We start from the raw sequence: 27,663 nt of genomic DNA on the forward strand, positions 1-27,663 counted from the left end.
GAGAAAATTTGGGCACTTGCTGAATTATTTCTGTAGAAGCCTCTTATATTTTGTACTTTTTGTTATGTAGAAACTGCGAGCTTCAGATCCGGTGATGAAAATTGCAGTCCATTCTACTTGTTGCCATGGTGATGAGCATAGTGCTAACTTGCCCTTTATGTATCTTTAGTATTAAAATAGGTAACATGGCTGCAACATCAGAGTAATGTGTATTTAACGGATTTTTTTCATGTTGGGGGCAAAACAATTTTAACAATTTAAATATATATATATATATATATATATATATATATATATATATATATATATATATATATATATATATATATATATATATATATATATATATATATATATATATATATATATATATATATATATATATATATATATATATATATATATATATATATATATATAATTTTTTTTATTTTTTTTTTTTAAAGCCTTAAGGTGTGGTGGTCCAAATTATAATACTGTTGCTGGGATTTCCCCAGTTTCTTTAATGTTTTAACATTGGCACATGGTTGCGGTCATCATATGACAGGTCCCTGTAGGCCTGTCGTTTTTGTTCAAATTGGGCACCGGGTAGCTCGTTTTGGCTTCTCATTGTGTTTTTAAGGTTTGTTAAAGGGCTACCTTTCTTCTATACTAATTTGCATATTGTAAATAATTCAGGTACATGTTTATTATGGCCAGCCTGCCCTTTTGTTTAGCCTTGCCTGAGCAGCTGTTGTCTTGCTGGCATGCTAAGCTTTTTCATATCTTCCCGGGGAATCTGTGTTTACAATTCCATTACAAGAAGTCAGATGTGGGTGTGATTTGGCAGTTAGTGATTCATTGTGTGGCATTGTGTGTTTGGTGAGTAAAACAGGACCATAAATGGAACTTTCATAGCAAGGTGAAATCAAAACATGGCACCATATATAATATGATTCGGGGAGATTTAGTCGCCTGGCGACTAATCGCCTCTTCTTTGAGGTGATAATCTCCCTGAACTGCCTTCCCCCTGCTCTCCGCCGGCTAAAATAAAAATCGCCTGCGGCAATGCACACGCGGCACTTCGTTTTGCATAGTGAGAGCAGGGGGAGGCAGTTCAGGGAGATTATCGCCCCGAATAAGAGGCGATTTGACGCTGGGGCGATTAATCTCCCCAAATCTGCTTGTGTGGACTGACCCTTATATAAACTATAGTTGTGTTTCTCAAGCAAACACCCCAGTTTTACCAGTGCAGCACAACATTGCATTATATTTTCATTACTTTCGGATACTTTCATTTTTGATGTTACTGTTCCTTTAAAGGGTAAGACCCTAATTTACAAATCTACAAATTCATTGTAGTATTGCAACATACTCTTATCAAATATAAAGGTCTATTTGTTTTTGGTGCTTTACAGTAGCATAAAAATGCATTTTTTTTTAGTGCTGAAATTTTGCATGGAACTGCCCAAAGATATACCATGACAATGCCCGCTAAAGGCCTGCTCAACATTGATTATCTGGTGACAGAATGTGCAGAATGTAGACTTGTTTTCAAGGGGGAGGGACAAAGGGCAAGAGGTCATTTTGGTGAACCAGTGCAGCAGCTGCCACCTGAATGGTATAGCAAGTCTGTGCTTTAGATATCAATGAATATATATACATTTCTCCACTAAGAACAAAGGCAATGCCTGCTTTAGAGGTCCACTACTCTGTAGTTGCCCAATCACATCTAAACTTGAAATTTTTTTGTCTTTTAGACCGTGTATTAATAATCTTAATGTTTTCTCTGTTCACTCTTTCAGATTTCTAAAAACAAAGATGGGCAAGAGCAAAGTGAGATGGTATCGCCGACGGAGGAGGAAGGCTTCTGTTGGCCTGGCCCAAAATCTGTTGCTCTACGAAGAGCGTCCGAGGGATTTGGTTTCACTTTAAGGCACTTCATTGTGTATCCCCCCGAGTCGGCAGTTCATACATCAGTAAAGGTTCGTGCGGTATCTTATTGCTTAAAGGTTTTAGAATTGCAGGGCCCTGCAAAACCCTCCCTATAAACATGTATTGCCTTAAAAGTCATTAAAGGAATTGGTGCACTATGCCAGTAACTGTACCATTATAAATCAAAAAAGAAAAATTGTCAAATAATTTAATGGGAGGAGAAAAATACTCGCAGTTCACCCCAGTCCATGGGTGCAAAAATCTGGAACCGCAAAAGGTTGGGAGTTTTGCCCAGAATTATAATTAAAAATTCAAATAATTTATTAGGACAAACAGATGACCGCCTAACTCGTTTCGTGCTTACTGTGGCACTTACTCATAGGAGCCTATGAGTAAGTGCCCCAGTTGACACGAAACTGTCCTAATAAATGATTGAATTTTTAATTAGAATTCTGGTCTTTACTTTTGGAGAAAACGCACAACCTTTTGCTGTGGCCTTAAAAGCTCTTGTGTCAGCACTTGCCTGTGATCATTGTCTGAGAAGCGTTGGCACAAGCACTTGACAGGCAGTTTCAATTCAAGTGTCTGGGATTTGGTTTCAGGCCCTTTGGTAATGCCTTTCTGGGCTACATAAAGCAAAGTTCAGTGCACCTGAAACTGACCTGTGTGAATACTCTTGAGTCTATGCCATGTTCTGTCTACAGCTGTCCTCTAGCCAAGAACTGCAGCAGTCAAAACATGTGTCAAGTGTTTTTGCTCAGGGTCCCATCTGTTACTGTTCCGTCTGTGTCCATTATGGCAGTTTTGTTTATTACCATCAGGAATGGTGACACACACCAGTGTGACCAGTTTTCTGCTGGTCGGAAACATCCTTTATACTATAGAGCAGGAGTGCCCAAACTTTACTAATGCGGGGTCTACTTTAAGTGATGTTGTCCCGTTATGATCTACATCCATAAAAGCATTGTTAGCATTCTGTTCCATGGAAAATATTACTTAAATATTGATTTTTGAGAAAATATATATTGCTATATGTACCAAATAATTATTTCTTATGTAACCTTAAAGAAAAACTATACCTAAACTAAACAATGTAGGTCTCTCTAAAAAGATATTGCATAAATCAGCTCATGTGTAAAACCCTGCTTCAACCTTTTTCATAATAATATACTTCTTTAGTAGTATGTGCCATTGGGTAATCATAAATAAGAATTTAATATGTCACTTAATCTCAATCTGTTGCTCAAGTATTCATTTTGGGGGTATCGTTTTCCTTTAATATAATAAATATATGAATGAAAAGCCTGAAGAGTGAACATTGTCTGCCCTGATGCAGAAATTCCCTGTTTACCCAGTAATAAATCATTCTCTTTAATAAATCATGATTGGAAAGCTGAGTGCAGGCAATTTGCATCATTACTGTATAGCAGAGATATCTGTAGACACATGCCTGTAATACTGCATTGCTGTTACTCAGCCAAAGACGACTCTCCTTCCCTGATAAGATGACCTCCATGTCTGAATACTTCCACGGCTATCAAGTGAGTCCTGGCATTGCAGGCATGTGAACTCTAGTTCTCTAACCTCAAGGACAAGCTCTGGCAGCTAACTACATAGTTTGCATTACAACCCTCTACCCACGGACATTTGAATAGGTCAGAAAAGTTGTTCTAATACACTAAAGTCATACTAGAAAACAGCTGGCATTGGACATTGGAACATAGCTTTCAAAAGGAGAAATTCTCTAAAAATGAAGGTGTGGATTTTTATTTTTTGGAGATCTTTGATGAAGTTTGGGAATTCCAAATACAGTTTCAAGAAGTCATATTACTATACTTTCTGTTTGCGGGATCTTTTGGACAAGTCACGAAAAGGCCTTTACCGGTTTATAAATCTCCATGCAATCACTCGTGAGTCGGTACCCTTTCAGTCTGGAATTCTCTGTAGAGCTTTGATGGTACAGGTATAGGATCAGTTATGCAGAGACCCGTTATCCAGAAAGTTCCGAATTATGGAAAGCCATCTCCCATAGACTCCATTATAATCAAATAATAAATATCAAATTTTTACAAATGATTTCTTTTTTCTTTGTAATAATAAAACAGAACCTTGTACTTGATCCAAACTCAGACACAGTTAATCCTTATAGGATGCAAAAAACGTTTATAGGGTTATTTTAATGTTTATAGGATTTTCTAGTAGACTTTACATATGAAGATCCAAATCACAGAAAGATCTGTTTTCCGGAGAACCCCAGGTCCCGAGCATTCCGGATAACAGCTCCCATACCTGTATCTTGTTCTCTCTTGTTCTCTGTGTTGGCCACCACTATGAACTTGAGATTTCACAGTTAGTCTATGTTCATTCATTTTGTAATGTTGTCTATTGGCTTTAGCTAACATAATTTAGCAGTTCCATGCTGCAAGGTACAAGCTTGAGGAAACAAGCAGAGGCAGGAAACATGTCCACTGGTTTGCGGGCCGGGCCGTGGGTCTTCTCATTATCGATTTTTTACACCTTTTTTCTGATCACGCCTACTCCCGATGACGTCACTTCCGGTTTACAATGACGGCACTTCCTGCTTATATGCCTTTTTTTCTGATCACGCCTACTTCCGAAGTTTTCACTTACGTTTTACAATGACAGCACTTCCTGATTCTTGATGATCAGCGGGTCCGGGTTGCCGATAAGGTACTTGCGTGTTGGGTCCGGTAGCTGGTCCAATCGGATAAGAATGCGGTTTGCGGGTCTGGGGTACGGGTACGGTACGGGTTCCAAAAAATGGACCTGCACAGGACTCTACCACATGTATTGCTTTTTATTATATGTATGTAGTTTTCTTATTGTTGAACATTGGCTGAATAGCAAAATGACTACTCAAGACATATCTCAAGGATAACCCCAGAGCCAGAAGTGTCCTGCTTGGTCATCTGATGACTTGTTAAAGGAACAGGAACATGAAAAAATGAGTGTTTTAAAGTAATATGTCATGTAGTGTCTCCCTGCACTGTTAAAACTGATGAGTTTGCTTCGGAAACACTACTATTGTTTATATCTGTGATCCCCAACCAGTGGCTCGTGAGCAACATGTTGCTCTCCGACCTCTGGAATGTTGCTCCCAGTGGCCTCAAAAAAGGTGCTTATTTTTTTAAATCCTTGTTAAAGGCATAAAATAGTTGCATAAAATCCATGTCTACTGCAAAATAGAGCCTACTGTAGGCTGCCAGTCCACATAGGTGCTACTAATAGCCAATCACAGTCCAAATTTTGCACCCCCCATGAACTTTTTTCATGCTTGGTTGCTCTCCAACTTTCTTTACATTTGAATGTGGCTGATGGGTAAAAACAGTTGGGGACCCTTGGTTTATATAAACAAGCTGCTATGTAGCCATGGATAACAGATAACACCCTTCTGTTCTACATTTTTTATCTGTTTATTGGCTGTGTAACCTGAGCATTTTCTCTTGTTGAATGGGTGTCCCCATTGCTACACATAAGCTTATTTTTTTATTAACGGTGCACAGCAACACTGCATTATATTTTTGTTACTTTAAAACACTTTCTTTTTTTATGTTGCTATTCCTTTAACAGTACAGACTGCCTCTCATCAGATGTATGCAGATCTCCTCTATCTATAATATAGAACTGCTTCAGCTCTAGAAAGAATTGCTGCTAACAATGTTGTGTGAAGCTCGTATGGCTGGATCAAAGCCTCTGTATGCAAACTGCTATTTATTAGACTCTGGCCTTGCTCTGAGTCAAATGCATTTGCTGTAAATCTGATCCAAGTCAGATGACAGTCAAACTGCCAGATGTCAGGTCCAAGGAGGAAAGCCATCTAGTTAGGAGCAAGGTGTAAGCTGTAGAGTAAAGCAAAGTTCAAGTTTCAATTGCAATTCAATTGCTAGTAGCAGCAGGTATGATGCAAATGAAGCCATCTGTGCATTCAGACTGGAGGGTATAAAAAAGTGTTTCCTAAATTTGCTAGCAGGAGAAGCAAGTCAGAACATGAGGCACATCATCAGCACATTGTTTATTGGCAGCTCAGACCTCTACACATCACATGGTGCAAGGTAGATGGAAGTGATGCACTAGAAATCAGAGATTGTCCGCTTAATGTCATTTTTCATTTGCTCCTTACAGCTGCACTTTATTTTTACCGTATTGAATATGCTTATTCATTAGATGCCTTTTTTTAAAATTTACGGTGTAATAATGTGCCAAGAGATCTAATGCACATACTTAGGCTTGTGGGCATGCTTGCTACTGAAAAGAAAATACAGAGACTAGCAATTGCGCAGTCTACTACCACATACCTCCCAACTGTCCCGTTTTTCTCGGGACAGCCCCGTTTTGAAAGTTCACCCACAGTCCCGGGTTGTTACTGAAATGTCTCGACTTTCTCTTTGATCTCCTGCTCTGAACAGCCAGAAAAAGATACTAAGTTTCTAACTGGCTTTTGGCAGAGAACCCAGAATACGTGGCAGGTGCACTTATAGATACTTTTGTAACAATTTAAGATAAGCAAAGAAACAATTGTAACAATTCAAGTTAAGCAAAGAAACAATTGTAACAATTTAGGACAAGCAGGTCTCGTAGAGAAACTGTAATAAAACAAAAAAAACACAGAAATGTGTTCAAACTTTCATAACCTGCCAAATTTATTAAAATGAACATGGTAATTGGAGGGGGGGGGGTGTCCACAACAATGGGCATGATCTAAACATTTTGCCACTCTCCAAATATTTTTGTCACTCTTTCTATTTCCAAAATGATACCCCTATTTTTTTTTTCTTCCCTACAGTAGAACCCCAATTTTACATTTTTCAAGGGACTAGAAAAAAATTATGAAAAATCTAGGAAAATGTAAAATCAGGGAATTTCATTAAGCAATATATATTGGTGGGACCACAAATTTAGGGAAAACATAAAGGGATTATTTCATGGGAAAAAAAGTGTTTTTTTCAAAACACATCAGTTAATAGTGCTGCTCCAGCAGAATTCTGCACTGGAATCCATTTCTCAAAAGAGCAAACAGATTTTTTTTTTAATATTTCATTTTGAAATCTGATATTGGGCTAGACATTGTCCGTTTCCCTGCTGCCCCAAGTCATGTGACTTGTGCTTTGATAAACTTCAGTGACTCTTTGCTGTACTGCAAGTTGGAGTGATATCACCCCCCCACCAGCAGCCTAACAGAACAATAAGAAGGTATCTTGCTCCCTGACACAAGACAACCACTGCCTGGTAGATCTAGGAATAGAACTCAAATAGTAAAATCCAGGTCTCACTGCGACACATTGAGTAGTAGAAACAGCCTGCCAGAAAAAAAATCAAAATTTTTACGATTCAAATACGCTATTACTTCGATTTGTACTATTCGAATTTGATTGAAAACTGACCTATTCGAAAAAAAACCTTTGATTTAATTTTGGTTGGTCTTTTTGAATTCGAATTTCGTAGTTTTTCAAATTCGAAATTCGACCCTTGATAAATCTGCCCCTAAATAAACCCAATAGGCTGGTTTGCTTCCAATAAGGATTAATTATATCTTAGTTGGCATCAAGTACAAGCTACTGTTTTATTATTACAGAGAAAATTTAAAAAAAATTTGGATAAAATGGAGTCTATGGGAGAAGGCCTTTCAGTAATTAAGAACTTTCTGGATAACCGGTTTCCAGTAGTAGATCCCATACCTGTACTATAAACCCCCAATTAGTGAGGAAGGCATGCATTCTGGCAATGAAAGAACTTGGGTCATATCTTGAAAGAATGTACAAGCTGTATATACCCAGGTGTAATGGAGCATCCAACACACTGCCAAACTGGATGTACCGGGATGTTTTTCTGCTCACTCACAAAATGAACCAAGTCCTTTGCAAAGAATAATGCTAAGCATGGTTATTGCACAGTTAACCACATTATGGTATGAGTAATTATGCGTGACACCGAAGCATGCATCATAGAAAATGCCTGCCAAAAAACGCACTGAACTCTTAGCTGTACTGTTTCCCCAACTTGTTTTTGTGATTTTTTTTTTTCTCTCTCTCTGTAAACCATGGGCAGCATTCTTATTGCTTACATCCTGGGGCAGGAAGGCCCTGCATTGTATTACAGATAAAGGTGATTTATAGTGGATGTATGCTGATCCTTCTCATTTCTGTGTATACACCCATCTTACAAGTGATAACCCTTTCCTGTTTGTTACTTTACTGAGATTGGAAGCGTTTCCTATTCTATTGTACTGTATTTATTTATAATACACAAAAGCTGTGAATATCTTGTAAATTATATCCTTATAAACGGTGAGTAGTGATGTCATCAGTTATAAACGGTGAGTAGTGATGTAATTTCTGTCACATGACTCACTAAAATTTGTGTATTATAATAAATAAAGTACCCCCAGTTGTAAAATATGAGGATATTATAAGTTACCTCGGAGTTCCATGACCTGTATAAAAACACTCGGCCTTCGGCCTCGTGTTTTTATATGGTCATGAAACTCCTCGGTAACTTATAATATCCTTATATTTTACAAGAGGGGGTACTTTATTCACTATATAATACACAAGAGCCATGAATATCTTGTAAATTATATCCTTCTAAACGGTGAGTAGTGATGTCATCAGTTATAAACGGTGAGTTCTGATGTCATTTCTGTCACATGACTTACTGAAACTTGTGTATTATAATAAATAAAGTACCCCCAGTTGCAAAATATGAGGATATTAGAAGTACCTCGGAGTTCCATGACCTGTATAAAAACACTCGGCCTTCGGCCTCGTGTTTTTATATGGTCATGAAACTCCTTGGTAACTTATAATATCCTTATATTTTACAAGAGGGGCTACTTTATTCACTATATATTGCTCTGCAAGTGTGTACAGTGCCTTACAAAAACATTAATAGGCTTAAAGTTAATATAAATATTAATATTAAACAATGTGAATAAATACATATGTGCTTGGAGATTCAGTACCCGATTGGAATAAGGCCTCCGCCCCCAGAGAGCTTACAATGTAATCCGTTTTTTTTGTCTATATAAACTAATGCTGATTACAAAGTTGCATATGTTTTCAGCCTTAGCGACCGATTTGTCAATGATTGAACTTTTGCATCTTCCCCACAGATTGACATTAAAATAAAATTTTTACTGGTGTTCTCACTACAGCCTGAAACATATTGGGAGCTCAAAAATCCGAAACCCATTCGAATACTCAAGAGCCAGGAATATCCTGTAAATTATATAGTGAATAAAGTACCCCCTCTTGTAAATTATAAGGATATTATAAGTTACTGAGGAGTTTCATGACCATATAAAAACACGAGGCCGAAGACTGAGTGTTTTTATACAGGTCATGGAACTCCGAGGTAACTTCAAATATCCTTATATTTTGCAACTGGGGGTACTTTATTTATTATAATACACAAATTTCAGTGAGTCGTGACAGAAATGACATCAGAACTCACCGTTTATAAGGATATAATTTACAAGATATTTATAGCTTTTGTGTTTGATATACTTATAATAAACGAGCCATGAATATCTTATAAATTATATCCTTATAATACACCAGCCATGAATATCTTGTAAATTATATCCTTATAAATGGTGACTAGTGATGTCATTCGTTATTAAAGGTGAGTAGTGATGTCATTTTTTTGTCACACGACTCGCTAAAACTTGTATATTATAATAAATACAGTACCCCCTGTTGCAAAATAAGAGGATATTAGATGTTATCTCGGAATTCCATGTCCTGTATAAAAGCAATTGTCCTTCGGCCTCATGCTTTATATGGTCATGGAACTCCTTGGTGACTTATAATAACCTTGTATTTTACAATAGTGGGTACTTTATTCACTATAAAAGGTGCTTAGTGATGTCATCAGTTATAATCTGAGTTTAGGGTAATTTCTGTCACATGATTCACTGAAACGTGTGTATTCTAATAAATAAAGTACCCGCAGTTGTAAAATAGGAGGCTATTAAGAAGTCCCCTTGAAGTTCCATGACCTGTATTAAAATACTCTACCTTCGGTCTCGTGTTTTTATATGGTCATGAAACTCCTCGGTAACTTCTAATATCCTTATATTTTACAGTACTGGGTATTTTATTCGCTATATAATGAATGGGCATCTCTGCGAGGGTTTGAATTGAACTTACCTGAGAATTGTCTGGAGTTCTGGAGAACTCTCAAGTTGCAGTACTGTAGAAGTTTGTAAGGGGACCTTTCAAAGCTTAAAGGACAAGGAAAGTTAAACTAAAGAAGTAGCTAGAAATGTTGTACATTATGTTTGGTGCTTCTGTACCAGCCCCAGTTAACAAAGCCGTTTACAAGGGAAGATCTGTGTCTCCAAAGATGCCCCAGTAGCTCCCCATCTTCTTTTCTGCTGATTCACTGCACATGCTCTGTGCTGCTGTCACTTACTGAGCTTAGGGACCCACTCACAATATACAGTACACATAGAATAGAAATGTCACAATATAAGGCTGATTAGTAATTAATACAGATAATTACTACATGGCAGAAACCAGTGCCATTAGCATCAGAATTTAATAATCAGCCCTGTAGCATCAGCTTATATTACAGACCAACCTCATTTTCTGCTGGATAATTAGTGACGACCCCTAAGCTTAGCTTCTCAACAGCTGCTCAGAGCCCACTGAGCATGTGAGTGTCACAGACACTTTCCAAGATGGTGACTCCCTGTGACAAGTTTGAAGTCCTGGATCATTGCTGCTATTGAGATGTTGAAACTTTAGGCTGGTGCAATAAGTGCAGTATAGAAAATGTGGCATTTTTAGCCCTATTCATTCACTCATTTTTAATTTTTTTTAAGCTACCCCAAGTGCAGCAGTAGTGGAATAGTAGATCATCTGCCAAAATGGCACTGGTAAAAGAAGACTCGGAGGAAGAGAGGTTAACCACTGGGTGCTACCTAGAGAAACTTTACAAATAGGATTCCACCTTCATATATTAGTGTTTCCTTGTACGTTTTTGTCTACTAAACAGTTGTGCAATAAAGGCTTGTGTGAGCGCTCACAGGTGTTTATCAAATCTTCTTTTTCTTGCAGGATGAAGAGAATGGAAACAGAGGAGGTAGGTTCTTTCTGCATTCTTAACTTCTCTGTCATACTTTGTTTTACTAAATAAACTTTAGGTGTGAAAAAAAACCCACTGCTAACAGGTGGCAAACTCTAAATTTTTTTCTCTTTGCTTTTGTTTGTTGCGTGAAGGCAAAGGGATGAAATGAAGGAAAACACATTTAATGCCCCATGTGCATTAAAGGGGTGGTTCACCTTTCTGCAAAATTTCAGTATGTTAAAGAATGGCCAATTATAAGCAACTTTTCAATTAATCTTAATGATTTTCTTTATAGTTTTTTTTAATTATTTGCCTTTTTCTTCTGACTCTTTCTAGCTTTCAAATGGGGGTCACTGACCCCATCTAAAAACAAATGCTCTGTAAGTCTACAAACTTATTATTGCTACTTTTTATTACTCCTCTTTCTATTCAGGCCAACTCCTATGGCTTTCTTCTCCCTTATGGACTTGTCCTGCTCAATGACTCTGGTTTTTAGACCTTTTTTAGGTCCACACTAATATGCCTCTGGAAAAAATACTTTGAAGATTTCATATATGGTCAACTCTAACAGCAATGTTCTAGCTCCAATTCTTGCCTTAAAGGGGACATATAGGGGCCTATTTATGAAGCCTTGATTATTTTTCTGGTTGAGTTTTTTAGGGTGAAAACTCCTTTTAAGAGGGGAAAAAAACTAATTTTTAGAGATTTATTATACCCTAAACCTGATTAAAATCCGAAAATACTCCAACTAAAGGTCATGTAGAAGTCTGTGGCCGATATCCCTTTTACATTTTTAAGATGTTTCTTTACATCGTGATCTGCGCCGATTTTCATATGATCCGAAAAAGTCAAAGATTCTCGGGCAAAAGCTTGAAAAAGTCTAACGTTTCGATCACCAAATTTGAAAAAGTCGTAAGATTCGAGCGTCAAATTGCAGAGCAATTTTGTTGAGACTTTTCCCACGCTGACATTTTTTAGCTGATTTTTTGATAAATGAGTTAAATTCGTGGTTGAGAGTTTGGTCGTCTTTGTTTTAATAAAAAAATGGCAAAAATGAGTTTTAGTAAATACCCCTAATAGAGACTTTTTCAAATTTCTCGAACATCACCTAGGTCATAATATATGATATATGGAGTCTAATCTATATTTTCAGACTATAAGCATTTCCAGTCAGTGTCTGTGTTGCAGATGAGCAGTGGGCTCCTCCTAACACTCATTCCCCAAAAGCAAAGTATCGCGGAGGAACCAGGCACATTTCTGCTCTTACACAGATCAATATATGATGTAGTTGCCTCTCCGGTCCATCAACCCACAATGCATTTGTCTTATACTAGTATCTTCTTTTGTGTGGCTCATGTCCAGGCCCGGATTTGTGGAGAGGCCACCAAGGCCCGTGCCTAGTGGGCGGCATGCTGCCCAACCACACCAACATTTGTTCAGAAACACTGGGGATGAGCAGGTGATATGATCGTTTATTTAAATATCCTTTGCGCCAATCCCATTACTCTGGTCCTGATGATGACAATTTGAGCAAATAAAAGGGAGTGGATGTGGGCAACGAACAGCGAGTCTAGGGGTGCCCGGTATGTAAATCCAGCCCTGCTCATATCTCTGGTCCAGCACCCCTAATTGAAACCACTATATTGAATTCAGATGCCAACCATTGTTTCCTTTCTGCATGCACGGAAGCATTGACTGCACCAACGTGCCCCACAGATGACATCACAAAAGGGGTGGGGCATTTACATGCCTATAAAACCGAAAGTTGGCAGTCTAAGGTCATGGATGGAAAGAGCAGGCAGAAGAGCTCAACCCGAACCTGTCCACGAACTGCAAATGGTGCAGCGAGGAAGGCCTTAAACCACCCGACCCGCGGGTAAACCCACTGGTTCTGCGGGTATCGAGCCGCCCTACCCGTTACTAGTTTGCACAAAGAAAGGGGACAAAAAATAAAGATGACCAGTACTTACTATGATGCTGAGGGTAGCATTTCAGTTTTTTGTTCTTGTGAAACTTTGCTTTTTGTTTTTCAATTAAAATATTGGGGAATACTACAATTAAGTCAATTATTTTTAATAGTGTGTAGAAAACACACAAAACATTAGTTCTTTGAATATTTGCTTGTACACATACTGATATAGGATAGGATTTTTTTTTTTTAAATAAACAGGAGTGCCTCTGGGGGGCCCCAGGCGTGAAACTTGTACTTCTCAAGATCTCTGCCATTAGTCTTTCATGGATTAGGTTTCTTAAAGCTTTTAAAAAAAACTCTGTATCCTTTGTGGGAGCATGGAATATGAACTGTAAAAAATCTGTAACAAAAAGCCCCATAGACCAACACAATTTCAACCATGAATTCGGTTCTATGGTGGCTGAGGCCCTGTCCAACACTGAGAGAGAGAGATTGATTTTATTTTTTGTTGTTAAACAGGATTCTACTTTCACTGCCTCAGTCCATACCGCATGTAACCTATGGACATAAAAATAAAAGCTGAAATACTGGCACAAATACACAGAGCATTTTCATGAACACTTGCATTGTAAACCCACGCAAGTAGCAGCTTACCCGACACAGTATTCAAGTAACTAAACTACTGAGTGTAGCAAATTGAACAGTGTTTAATCTCCATCTTCTGGTAGAATATGGTATCACTGTAGATATGCTTTCTTTAATTTAGTACCCCGCAATTGTTTCTTGCAGGCTTTTATTCTTCTGCTAGCTGTACTAGGGGTGACTTCCTTTACTTTAAGCCTGGTATTCAGAAGCTTCATAATATATATCATACCTCCCAACTGTCCCATTTTAAGCAGGACAGTCCCGATTTTGGCCGCTCAGCCTGCAGTCCCAGGTTTGCTACTGAAATGTCCTGACTTTCTCTTTGATCTTCTGCACTGAACAGCCAGAAAAAGATACAAAGTTTCTAACTTAATTGGCTTTTGGCATAGAGCCCAGAATAGATACTTTTGTGACAATTTAAGATAAGCAAATACGTAATTTTAACAATTTAAGATAAGCAGGTCTCGGGAAACGGACTAGCAGTTTAAAGGGCAATTCGCCTTCATTAGAAAAACTGTTATAACATAAAAACCACAGAAATGTGTTCAAACTTTCATAACCTGCAAAATTTTGTAAAATGAACATGGTTATTAAGGGGTGTGGTCACAAAAAGGGCATGGTCAAAATATGGTTAAACTTTTTTGTCCCTCTTTCTATTTCAAAAGTGTTGGGAGGTATGCAATTGATAACTAGAATTTTCTAAACAATTTCCCTACCGAGTTTATTATAATTACTAGACATTAAGCCCGTTAAATTAACGGGCGCTAGGCGGTCAGTGGGGCACATGCGCAGTAGCGCAATCCCACGGACACAGGGACTGGACGCAGAGACACTTCAACTTTATTATATAGGATTGTATTGTAGCTTTATATAATTGTATATTAGTCCTATTGTATTGTTATTGAAGTAGATTGAGAGAAAGTTCCCTATAGTAGAATTGTAGAGCATCCGGATATCCAATTTGCATAAGGGCCTCCCCTTTTTGCCATCTGTAAATGAACGATACATTTATGGGGTGAAAGGTCTATTTGGGGGTTTTCAACCCCATGGAGGAGAGTTACACACAAGTGGTTTTCTGGAACCCAAAGAATGCCAATAATCTCTTTATAATACACAAAAGCCATGAATATCCTGTCAATTATATCCTTATAAACTGTGAGTTCTGATGTCATCAGTTATAAACGGTGAGTTCTGATGTAATTTCTGTCACATGACTCATTGAAATTTGTGTATTATAATAAATAAAGTACCCCCAGTTGTAAAATATGAGGATATTAGAAGTTACCTCGGAGTTCCATGACCTGTATAAAAACACTCGGCCTTCGGCCTCGTGTTTTTATATGGTCATGAAACTCCTCTGTAACTTATAATATCCCTATATTTTACAAAAGGGGGTACTTTATTCACTATATAATCTACAGTCTGGTCATTTCCCTATGGGACCAGACTGTAAATTATATCCCTATAAACGGCGCGTTCTGGCGTCAGAACGCGCCGTTTATAAGCTTAAAGTGACAGCATTTGCAGCTGCTGCTCTCTCCCTGCAGCGTTCTCTCCACTCGTAACCCCCTCCCACCTGTCTTCCACACATAGCTCTCTTACTTTACAGGCGCGCTGTTTCTGTCCCTCTCAACTATCGTTACTCTTACTTTACTTTCAGGTCTCTCTCTCCCTGCCCCTCCATCTCCGGTTTCCTCTTTCTCTCCACCCACTCATAATGCCTCTCCTACGGAACGCATTTTAGGACATGCTGCGCACAAATACCTTTGCTGCGTGCGTTGTCCTATGCCTATAGCTCATTCTCCTCACAGTCTCTTGCTCCCCCTCCCACCATGGCAAAATCTCTCTCTCCCTCTCATATTCAGCTGCCCCTCCCATCCTCGTGTCCACAGTCTCACTCGTGTTGCTTTTCCTCATGCTCCGTTAAAGGCAGAGCTGATGATCTCACTCATGGCAGGTAAAACTAAAAAAAATCAAATGCAATACAAATAAAAGTAACAAACAAGGGAGTACAGGCAAACACAAAAAAACAACATTAAATAAGGTGAACACACACAGGGGAAACAAATAGGGTTAATAGACACAAAACATAGTGTAGCATTTATAGACCATACATGAAAGCCAGGATGTAAGACATGCAAAAACTGTAGATTATAATGCATAATGTACCCCCTACTTAAATTTATAAAGATATCAGAAGTCACCTCGGAGTTATGTGACCTGTATAAAAGCACTCGGCCTGCGGCCTCGTGCTTTTATATGGTCACATAACTCCTCGGTGACTTATAATATCTTTATAAACTACAGTAGGGGGTACATTATCCACTATATATAGTATGGTCTTTGGGTACTGGTATGGAACCTGTAATCCACAGGACTGGGGTTTTTCAGATAAGGGATCTTTTCCATAATTTGGATCACTGTACCTTAAGTCTATTAAGTGTAAGGTACTGTTTTATTTTTACAGAAAAAAAGGACCTATGATAAATCTGCCCTTAGTGTGAATACATTGGGATGCTTTGTCTGTCAAAGGCTGCCATCTGTTTGACGAGTTAAGGTGGCCATACACGGGCCGATAAAAGCTGCCGACAGACTAAGTCGGCAGCTTATTGGCCCGTGTATGGGGGCCCCCGACGGGCTTCCCCGATCGAGATCTGGCCGAAAGTCGGCCAGATCTCGATCGGATGGGATTAAAAATCCCGTCGGATCGCGGCCGCATCTGTTCGTTGATGCGGTCCCGCGATCCGACCGCCGGTTTGCGAATGCTAGGATCCGATCGTTGGGCCCTAGGGCCCACGATCGGATCTGCCCGACATTGCCCACCGCAAGGTGGGCATATCGGAGGGAGATCCGCTCGTCTGGCGACATCGCCAAACGAGCGGATCTATCCATGTATGGCCACCTTTAGAGATATTCTGAGATGAAATTTTGTGATATCTATTATAGGTTCCGAATATAAAAAAAAATATGAATGTAACATTACTCTGAACGATGTGTTTAAAAAAAATACGAATACCTCTAAATCCTCTGCAAACAAGGTTTTTTTTGGACCATTCCTAGAGAAAAAAAATCTAATAAAAAAAAAAAAAGTCCTAATTGAGTTAAAACGATCCAATGGGATTAGAGCAGCTCCCATTGACTTTGACAACTTTTACTGGCGAAGTTTTGTTTGGTGTTTTCACACTTAATAAATCTCAAATTTTTTTTTCTTTTGTGCTTTTTTTTTAAAAAAAAGTAGGAAAACCACACATTTTTAGAGATTTGTGGGGAAAAAACTACCTTCAATTTAGTAAATGGGCCCCATATGTATGCGTGATGTATGTATGGGATCTATTATCCTGAAATCCACTATCCAGAAAGCTCTAAACTATGGGAAGGCCATCTCCTGTAGAGTCCATCAAATACTTTAAATTTCTAAGAATAATTTCCTTTTTCTCTGTACGGGTATGGGATCCGCTATCTGGAAACCCATTATCTGGAAAGCTTCGAATTACGTAAAGGTCTCCCATAGACTCCACTTAAATTTTTAAAAATGATTTCCTTTTTTGCTGTAATACATAATTAGAAGTAATATATTTGTTGGGGTGCCCAAATGTATGCACCGGACTAATTTTGTTATGATGCATACTTTCTGTTCTGTTTTCTATCCAAGTATGTAGGTAAACTAGTGGTGCAAAACCAAGCTCTGCTTTTACAATGCATCCTATGTTGCAGACCAGGACCAGATGCCATTACCCTTATGTTTTTTCCTATCATATTTAGCATACTCTTCCATTAGATATGAGGTATACTTTCTGCTGAATAAATCATAAGAGACATCTAGTGGTACATTAGGTGAATTGAAAGCAATGCATTCTAATCCTGTTTTTGCTATGGCACCATTACTGCGCTCTGTTGTTTATACAAAAGTGGTAGTACACCCCTTGTTCAGCATGCTGGCTTGGCCCATCTTACTACATGCTTTCCCTAACTGCTAAAATGCCTCTGAGAAGCCAAAAAATGTGTGCTTGAAAAAAAATGTGAAATTTATGAGTCTTGTAATGTTGCTCTGATGTCAGATGCCTCTTATATGCTCATTAACTTAAAGGAGAACCAAACCCTTGCTAATAAAAACCCCTACCCTACATAGATCCCTCTCCCTGCTGCCCCCAGCCTAGGTGGTACCTTTGGTAAATGTCCCTAACTCTTTACTTACCCCTCTGTGCAGAGTCAGTGCAGCGGAGCTCACTAGACACCATCTTCTTCTCTTCGGTAATCTTCAGGAATAGATTGGCATAGCGGTGCATGCGCAGTTGGAGCAATCTTCCATCTCGCAACAAATGCGCATGCTCCGAAAGTCACAAATTGCCGAATCGCCAGAAGAAGACCCAAAAATTACTGAAGAGAAGAAGGTGGCGCCTGTGAACTCTGATGCCCTGAATCTGCACCAATGGGTAAGTAAAGAGTTAGGGGCATTTACCAAAGGAACCACCTTGGCTTGGGGGGAGCAGGGAGGGGGGTCTATGTAGGTTAGGGGGGTAGGGGTTTTTCTCCTTTAAAGGAACAGTAACACCAAAAAATAAAAGCATTTTAAAGTAATTCAAATATAATGCATTGTTGCCCTGCATTGGTAAAAGTTGTTTGCTTTACAAAGACTGCTATAGTTTATATAAACAAGCTGCTGTGTAGCCATGGGGGCAGCCATTCAAGCTGAAAAAGGAAAAAAGGCACAGGATACACAGCAGATAACAGATAAGTTCTGTAATAGACAGGGGCGCTTCGCCAATGAGGCGACTTGAGACTGTCGCCTCAGACGGCAGCGCCCCACTAGCTACCAGGGGCGGCAAAAATGCCGCTCCCGGTACTTTAAGAGCCGAATTTCCGGTTTTTGCACTGGCCCTCTCTGCTGCCCTGGTGGACCCCCCCCCCGGACCCCCTCAAGAGCAAAAAGGTAAGCACATGGGGGAGGGGGGGCGGCAGCAGCTGCTGCTGCCTCGGGCGGCGGAGGGGCCAGTGTCGCCCCTGGTAATAGAAAACAATGGGATTCTACAGAGTGCATCTGTTATCCTCTATGTAACCTGAGCCTTCAATTTCCGCAACTTTCGGCGCATGCGCAGTTGTTCGGGACCAACATATTGCTACAACTGCGCATGCACCAATATGGAACTTACTTACTGATGATTCAGTAAGATGGCCCCTGTGAGCTCCTCTGCGCTGACTCTGCAATGAGGGCTAATTGGCAACTTAGGGGCATTTACTTGTGTAAACACCTGTGCGGGGGGAGGGTCTATATAGGGTAGGGGATTTTATAAGCAAGAGGGTTTAGTTCTCCTTCAATGTCTGTTGAGAAGTTGCTTAGAATGACATTTTATTTTATTAAAGGTCTAAGTGGAGACTTTCCTTAAAGGAACAGTTCAGTGTAAAAATAAAAACTGGCTAAATAGACAGGCTGTCAGAATAAAAAATGTTTCTAATATACTTAGCCAAAAATGTAATGTATAAAGGCTGGAGTGACTGGTTAATAATAGACCGAACACTACTTCCTGCTTTTGATCTCTCGCTTTAAATCTGAGTTAGCGACTTTAAGGGGGGCCACATGGAACATGTTCAGTGAGTTTGCAATTGATCCTCGGCATTCAGCTCAGATTCAAAAGCAAACCGTTATGACTCACGTGCCCCCCATCAAGTCACTGGGTGACTTGAGAGTGGAACCAAGAGAGCTGAAAAGCAGGAAGTAGTGTTCTGGCTATTGTGTAAGACACCCAATTACTCCAGCCCTTAAGCTGGCCATAGATGTTGAGATTTTTAAAAGATCAGATCCTGATTGTGAGACCACGATCTTCTCAGAACGATTGTACCATCGTACGAATTGACCATCAACTAAAAAGACCAATTTGCCAGGAAACAAAGGGGAGCTGCCTGCTTGGCCCTGCAAACATATATAGATTGCACTGGGACCGACAAAGATTTTTTGACCTGGCCGATCAATTTGCTGACAGATGTCGGCTGAAAAATCGTATTATGTACGATCGTTCGAATCCCACTAACCTCACGATAATTTCGAAGGATTGGTCGGGCCTCCCCTAAAATCGGTCGTTCGCCAAGAAGAATCATCGCGTCTATGGGGAGCTTTATACATTACATTTATTACTAACTAACTATTGAAAGATTCTTAAAGGGATCCTGTCATCGGAAAACATGTTTTGTTTTGTTTTTTCAAAACACACCAGTTAATAGTGCTACTCCAGCAGAATTCTGCACTGAAATCCATTTCTCAAAAGAGCAAAAAGATTTTTTTTATATTCAATTTTTAAATCTGACATGGCGCTAGACATTTTGTCAATTTCCCAGCTGCCCCTGGTCATGTGACTTGTGCCTTCTGGCAGGCTGCTGTTTTTCCTTCTCAATGTAACTGAAGTAGTCTCAGTGGGACATGGGTTTTTACTATTGAGTGTTGTTCTTAGATTTACCAGGCAGCTGTTATCTTGAGTTAGGGTGCTGTTATCTGGTTACCTTCCCATTGTTCTTTTGTTTGGCTGCTCTGGGGGGAAAGGGAGGGAGGTGATATCACTCCAACTTGCAGTACAGCAGTAAAGAGTGATTGAAGTTTTTCAGAGCACAAGTCACATGACTTGGGGCAGCTGGGAAATTGACAATATGTCTAGCCCCATGTCAGATTTCAAAATTGAATATAAAAAAATCTGTTTGCTCTTTTGAGAAATAGATTTAAGTGCAGAATTCTGCTGGAGCAGAACTATTAACTGGTTTATTTTGAAAAAAGTTTTTTCCTATGACCGTATCCCTTTAAGTTTGTACAGCTTATCCATTTACACAGCTTTTGTGTTTACCCTGAACAATTCCTTTAAATGGCAGCAATAAAACTATGGCAGTTGTAAGGGTGGAACCTTTGTTAAAGCATCTTCTCTGGAATTTATGTGGAACCTTAAATATGCAATTTGTGTGTTCTTCCTTGTAAACACGTCACTCCATTGCGTTTTCGGATTGAAATATAAACCTGCCTAAACTAGGAAACCACTCAGTTAGGACCGATGCATGCAAGCACTATGTGCCATCAGTTGTCTTAATAACAGAATATTCTCTTTTCTGCTGAATCCTTAATGCTAACTACATGGCGTGGGTGTTGAGTTAAAGTTGGCCTTTCGCTTGCAATCCGAATGAGGAATGTAAGGTTTCACCAGAGGCTTGGCTCTGCCCTAGGAATTAAATATAGTGGTGATAATCCCAAATCCTAGAAGCTGCTGGAATACAGGTACTTTGTTTTCCCCAGACTGGTTGATCAGTGTGCTTAAATGGCTGCCCCCATGGCTACATAGCAGCTTGTTTATATAAACTATAGTAGTGTTTCTGAAGCAAACACAGGTCTACACTGTATTATATTGTCGTTCCTTTAAGACACTTTCATTTTGCTGTTACTGTTCCTTTAAACCTGAGGAGGTTCAATGCCTGTGGGGTAGTGAATTACTTGTTAGTGTAGCTTACAACCAGTTGGAGATAAAAATAAAAAACGGTTTTATCCGTAGTTACTATTTTCTGAATGCTTAGAATTTCCTCACCTTTTAACATTTTCCTGGTGTTTGTGGGAATAATGATATTTTCACAGGTCTGATCTTTTCTGTCTGTTAATGACTCCCTTCTAAAGCCTTCATAACCTGGCGTGCTTTCTTTAAAAAGATGTTATTGTTTAAAAAAGAAAGCATATATCTATAAAACTAATTTTTTTTACATAGCCATAGCTTCTGGTTATATAATTAGTATTTACAAGTAGTAATAAGAACAATGGCTATTTTTAATGGTTGCATAAAGGAATGCATTTCCCATCTGTCTTCCATTCATCGGATTATAGCTCTCTATCCACATGTTCTGCGATTATCTAAATCAATTACATGTTTACAGGCTAGGGGGTATAAGAAAAAGTGAAGCGATAGTATAATTCTATGCTATTATTTGATTACTCTTGTGCAGACCCAGAACATTTGTCCCCGCACATTAACTTGTCAAACATGGGATGATATCCACTTATTGGCATTTGTATGCTTGCAGGATGGGTTACCCAAAAATCAGGTATATATTAACTAGGTATGTTTTAAAAACCCTTCAGCTGAGGGCCACACAAAGTATCCTCATTTGGCTGGTCCCTGTAGTCTCTTACTGGGGTTGGCAGCTTGGGAACTGGGGCAAATAGTATTGACTTGGTCATCTGTACTACTGACTGAAACAGATATTTTTTTTTTTTTTTCTTTAGTCAAAAATTGAGACTGTATGGGACCTGCTATCCAGAATGCTCAGGACCTGGAGTTTTGCAGATAACCAATCTTTCTTTAATTTGGATCTTCATAGCTTGTCTACTAGAAAATCATGTAAACATTGAATAAACCCAATAGGCTGATTTTGCTTCCAATAAGGATAAATTATATCTTAGTTGGGATCATGTACAAGCTACTGTTTTATAATTACAGAAAAAAATAACAAAATTGGATTATTTGGATGAATTTGAGTCTATGGGAGACAGCCTTTCCATAATTTAGAGCTTTCTGGATAACTGGTTTCCAGATAACTGATCCCATACCTGTCCTTTATTTTTTGAAGATAGTGTCCCGTTACTCATTCTCTTTTACTTATTAGCTGCTGTTTTTGTTTTTGCTAAGTTAATGCTTGTGTAAAGTCACAGGCACATTTTTAAATAAGATGGCTGGCTACATAGTCTTTGCCTAGGGCAAGTTCTAATATAGTCCCCTAGTACGCTTTGTAAATCAACCGCTACTGTACAATGTTTGACATATGTATATTTGAGTGGGTGTTATTTGTTCTTCCTGTGACCATATACTCTGGGAAATAAAGCCATGAATAAGTAATAGTACAGCCAGAAAGATAGTCTTTTTATTTATTTATTATTTATTTATTTTTTTAAGAATACTCAAAAAGCATGTATCTGTATTTTTGAGCAGGAATATGTACTTCTGTTATCTCTATTTGTTCCTTGGGCTTTGTTGCTCATAAATGTGATCCAGGTGGAGAGGGTCAAAAATGTGTCCATAGCCACAGGGACTTTTTATGGCATCAAACTTGTCTTAGGAGTTGGTAGTTTTCTTTATGAAATCATTGTTAATATTATCATGTCCACGAACATTCAATATACAGGTATGGGATCTGGTATGCAGAATGCTTGGGACTTTGGGTTTTCTGGATCAGTGTGGATCTTTCCATAATTTCTAAAAAAAAAAAAAAAAAGCAAAAAAATAAAATCCAATTCTTTAATGAAAAAGAAACCCATCTCCAATATACTTTAATTAAAAAATGTGTACTGTTTTTATAAGAAACCTGACTGTATGCAGTGAAATTCTCCCTTCATTTACTGCTGTGGATAGGAATTGTCAGATGGTCCCTAACTGCTGAGCAGGGAAACAATCATACTTATGAACAGCAGGGGGAGCCCCCGCCTTACTTCCCAGCCATGCAGAACTCAAGCAGCTTTGTTTGTTTCCTTGTAGAGCTGTCGGCGACTGGGTAGAGATTTGTATTGGATTTTATTTTTGCCTTTACATCCCCTTTACTGTTTCCAGAGTTTTTAGAAACTCCCATAAACTCGAAATTCCACCCTTGATAAATCTGCCTCTGTGTCTAGCCCCGTGTCCAATTTCAAAATTAAATAAAAAAAAAAATGTATTTGCTCTTTTGAGAAATGGATTTCAGTGCAGAAGTCTACTGGAGCAGCACTATTAACTGATGCGTTTTGAAAATGTTTTTTTCCCATGACCGTATCCCTTTAAGAGTTTAGGGGGGATTCTTTTATAAGCAATAAACTCAAAGTGCATGCTAATAGGTAAAAAAATATACTTTATTTACATCAATAGTTAAAAGACATGGAAAGTATCCCCTCTAACGCCTAACGCGTTTCATGCTTACCCAGCACTTAGTCATAGGCAGAATGGGTAAGCATGAAACGCGTTAGGCGTTAGAGGGGATACTTTCCATGTCTTTTAACTATTGATGTAAATAAAGTATATTTTTTTTACCTATTAGCATGCCTTGGAGAAATTTTTGAGTTTATGGTTTTACCTCTGTTTTGTCACTAGAGGTCTCCGGCATGCATACCAGTAGTATTTACTGATTCTGCTCCCAATTTGACTCTAATAGTCTTTTATAAGCAAGTCAAGTAGAAAGTAAAACCCTCTTGCTGTCCTTAACTTGCACCTGTGCACTCTTCATAGGAAATCCGCATAGGAATCTGTACAATTAGATTTCAGGGTTAACGGCAGAGGACAGGTGTCCTCTTCAAAGGAAACTTCTAAAGAACTAGTAGAATGCTGAATTTATTTTCCCTTTCTCTCTCACCAAACACTGCTCTGGCTTCCACTAAATCGCTTCCCTCTCTTGTAATGAAGCCGGCAAGGCCACCCGTTAACACGCCTCCCCAAGTCTTGCGTATTTTAAGATTGGCATCATTATTTATGGCTAAAATCTATTGAAATTGGATACTGATTAACAAATATTTGCGTAGTGAAGCATGAAGCCAATTTGCCCTATAAAATTACTTCAAAATGGCATTCTGAAATGGGAACATTGGGCTAAATAGAGAACAAGGAAGATTCCAAGCTTAAGCGTTTAGAAAATAATTACTTGTTACGCATGGGCCACTTGACTCCTATCAAATGTTAAATGTTGCTGCAGTGATTAACCCTGAATGATTGTTCCTGACATGGAATGTTCAATTTGCCAGGTACTTGCCTTCAGTGTCCCCAAAGCTAACGTGGTAGTCCGGGTCACGTCTATTTTGTTAGTTGAATCAAATAAGGTATGAACCCCCAAATTCAGTTTTTAATAATAGAAGACTTGTTCTAAGTAATGTTCCACTATAAAGCCATTAAAAACATCCATGGTTTTATGGTTATTTATAAATGTAATTGCTATTGAAAGCAGTATCTGTCCGTTCCTTTCTTCATTCCTGGTTATGACCCTTGAAACGATGTAGCAGCTCATCTGGCATCTGCCACATTGTATCCACAAAATAACATGGGACAGGCACTTTTTTAAGTCGCAATTATCTTTATAAATAACTTTAAAATCACTAAAAATGTTGTATATTGTAAAGATTCTGAAAATAAGTAAAGATGGCTGCATGGTGCACACAGGAGAAACATTTAGGTAATTTCGTAATTGAAAAGTTTAGCATGGTGCCCATACTCATGCTTTCAACTAGGGATGCACCAAATCCAGGATTCCGTTCGGGATTTAGCCTTTTTCAGCAGGATTGGGATTCAGCTGAATCCTTGTGCCTGTCCAAATCAAATCCGAATCCTAATTTGCATATGCAAATTAGGGACAGGAAGGAACCTGATGTAACCTTGTCAAAACAAAAAATGTTTTTCCACTTTTTCCCTTGTCCCTAATTTGCATATGCTAATTAGGATTAGGATTTGGTCCGGTATTCGTCCGAATCTTTCATGAAGGATTCAGGTATTCCGCCAAATCCCAAATAGTGGATTCGGTGCATGCCTGCTTTCAACTGTAGGATTACATGAATTAAAAGCTGCCATATTACAAAGAGGGAATGGGCTTAGCATGCAAGTTACCCTCTCATACTGTAGTCAAGACAAAATACTGTTAGTATGTGGAGTTGCTATCCAAGTACCAGGCTTCTGTATTTGGTGTGTTTTAGCTCAGTTTCCATTGTGTAGTTCCGTAGGATAGAGTCCTGCGCGGAACCAATATGTTAAACCCAACCCGTGACTCGTAACCCGCATACTTACCTGCTACCCGACCTGCAAGTACCTTATCCACAACCAGATCCGTCACCCGCTGACCATCAAGAAACAGGAAGTGCTGCTATTGTAAACTGGACGTGACATCATTAGAAGTTGGCATGATCAGAAAAAAAGGAGTAAAACTCGCTTTTGAGAAGACCTCCTATCCGAACCGAGACCTGCAAGCCCGGAAAACTGCCGACCCACATCTATACCCACTCCCTAAACTTCTACCTGCAACCCGCAGGTTTTTGCGGGTAACCCGCGGGTGCTCGACCCAATGCAGGCCTCTACCGTAGTAACCAATATTGAGTGGCAAGTTCATATATTTGTCTTTTTTTTTTAAGCACGCTATCCTTTTAGATTTCTCTATTTTCTTATTAGAATAAATTTCTTTAGAATACCTTGGCTGAGCTATATCCCACATAATGATACCGTTAATAAGGTGTCCGATCATACAGGTCATGCAATTTCACGGAAAATGTATGATGCAGACAGTGATATGCCGAGACACTTTGCACTCGGTCTTGATTTGTTCATTGTTTTCAAGTTATTTAACTTTGTTCAGAAGCTCTCTGGTTCAGAATTCCAGCATCTGTCTGTTAAGGTCCAATGGACTCTAGCGCACATGGAAGATGAATTGGAGAGGACCTGAATAGAAATACGAGGAATAAAAATAAAGTCTCGCAAAGCAATCGTTTGTGTGTTGCCAGGGTTCGTAACCCCCATTTGTGGAAAAAGGCATAAGTGGAAGGCAACATTTTTTTAAAAGATGAAGACAAGCTGAAAAATTGTCTAAGAATAGGATATTTGAACTGATCATGTTGTTACTTTGTTATATGGAGCCTTCATCTGCTGTTTTTCTTATGCTTTAGTTAATGCAGGGAGACCAAGGAACCGTCTCGAGCCAATGGACACCATCTTTGTTAAGCAGGTTAAAGAAGGAGGCCCAGCGCATGAAGCAGGACTGTGTACAGGTACTTTGAATTTGATTATTCATTATCAGCTTCCAAGATATGTGTTATATAATGAATAAACATGTCACAGGATCAATATACTTGGCTGGGACAGAAGAATGCTGTCCAATGGGAGCTGCTGGTATTATGGCAACTCTCACTCTTTATATAATTGTTGGTCTGCAGGACAGCCAATAATTCACATAAGAACAGAGGCAACAGATCTCAGGCAGCAGAGGTGCTCAAGCATTTTCTAATAGTTCAACCCTCTGTCCTTATGGACTTGGTGAAAAAATATGCAACCTAATGACAGATGAGTCAGGGAAATAAATGAATGTAAAAGAAGGGTGTAAATGTATAACGGTACATATCCAAGTATAGGGGGAAAAGTGAGTGAAAGGCAGAAAAGAAATATAATAGGTTTACACAGCAGATATATTGAAATTGGGAGAAGAGGCATATGGAGGTGAGAGGAGGTAAAGTACACGTTATGTAGAACTGATAAGTGAAAGCAGCATATAAACTGTATACACCTAATTCCAAAACTGTATCAGGAAAACCTCAAATACCAGTGACCCCTGACATTACACTACAAACTGGTATTTGTAGTAGGATATAACCGTTTACCTATATACTAGTCTTCACAAAATGTGGCAAACTGTAGGACGATGGGGCAAATTCCCTAACCGGTTAAAATTCGCTAGCGACGGCTTCGTAGCCATCGTAACACTTCACCAGCCGTTAATTCGCTAGAACAATGCCAGTTCCCTAAAGTGCGAAGTTGCGTCCAGGGCACCGAACGCTGGCGAATTTTCACAATCAAAGCGAAGATGCGCTTGTGTTGCCTAATTTGCATACGAAGGGAAATTTGAAGTTGAATGGACGTATATGTTGCAGCAAATGCATTAAATTACACAAGTCCAGGGAGCCTTAACAAATAAAATTTGTTATAATGCCCTACACATGAGCCCATAGTATAGTATATGTTCCATAGTTTATGTTCCATATGTTAGAAAATGGGGGGAACCCAGTTACCCAAAACATTTTTTTTTTTTTACGGACCATTGCAGGCTTTCACTCTGTAAAAAGGAAGACGCCAGCATTTTTTGGGACTTAGAAACATTTTGCACTAAAAAATTGAGGAAGACCTATGCACTCCATTGCACTTCGCCTGGTCTGAGGTGGCGAAGGCAAGTCTGGCGAATGAGGTAACGTTCAGTAAAATCCACATCTTAGTGAATTTGCTGAGTTACGTCCGTTCACCAGAGCCAGGGTCAGCCTGGCACAGTCGGGGCCCACCGGGTTCTGAACCTCGGGGGCCCCGTGCACATGCGCAAAAGCTTGTGCGCGAATGGCAGACGCACTGTGCGCATGCAGGGGGGGCCAATCTAGAACTGGGGCTGGG

The 27,663-nt window shown here is 39.1% G+C and overlaps 1 protein-coding gene across 7 annotated transcripts in view; it reads left to right on the forward strand.

Annotated features, from left to right (window-relative positions):
• The window catches only part of arhgap21.L (Rho GTPase activating protein 21 L homeolog), a 119,751-nt gene that overhangs the window by 32,743 nt on the left and 59,345 nt on the right, over positions 1 to 27,663 (forward strand). For 6 of the 7 annotated variants that reach the window (XM_041565340.1, NM_001090055.1, XM_041565339.1 and 3 more), the window contains 3 exon segments: positions 1,785 to 1,964; positions 10,995 to 11,019; positions 26,178 to 26,279. In XM_041565340.1, coding sequence (XP_041421274.1) covers positions 1,785 to 1,964; positions 10,995 to 11,019; positions 26,178 to 26,279 — 307 coding nt within the window. 7 annotated transcript variants of the gene reach the window in all.

This window comes from Xenopus laevis, chromosome 6L (genome assembly GCF_017654675.1).
Source record: "Xenopus laevis strain J_2021 chromosome 6L, Xenopus_laevis_v10.1, whole genome shotgun sequence".
In the NCBI taxonomy this organism is placed as follows: Eukaryota; Metazoa; Chordata; class Amphibia; order Anura; family Pipidae; genus Xenopus; species Xenopus laevis.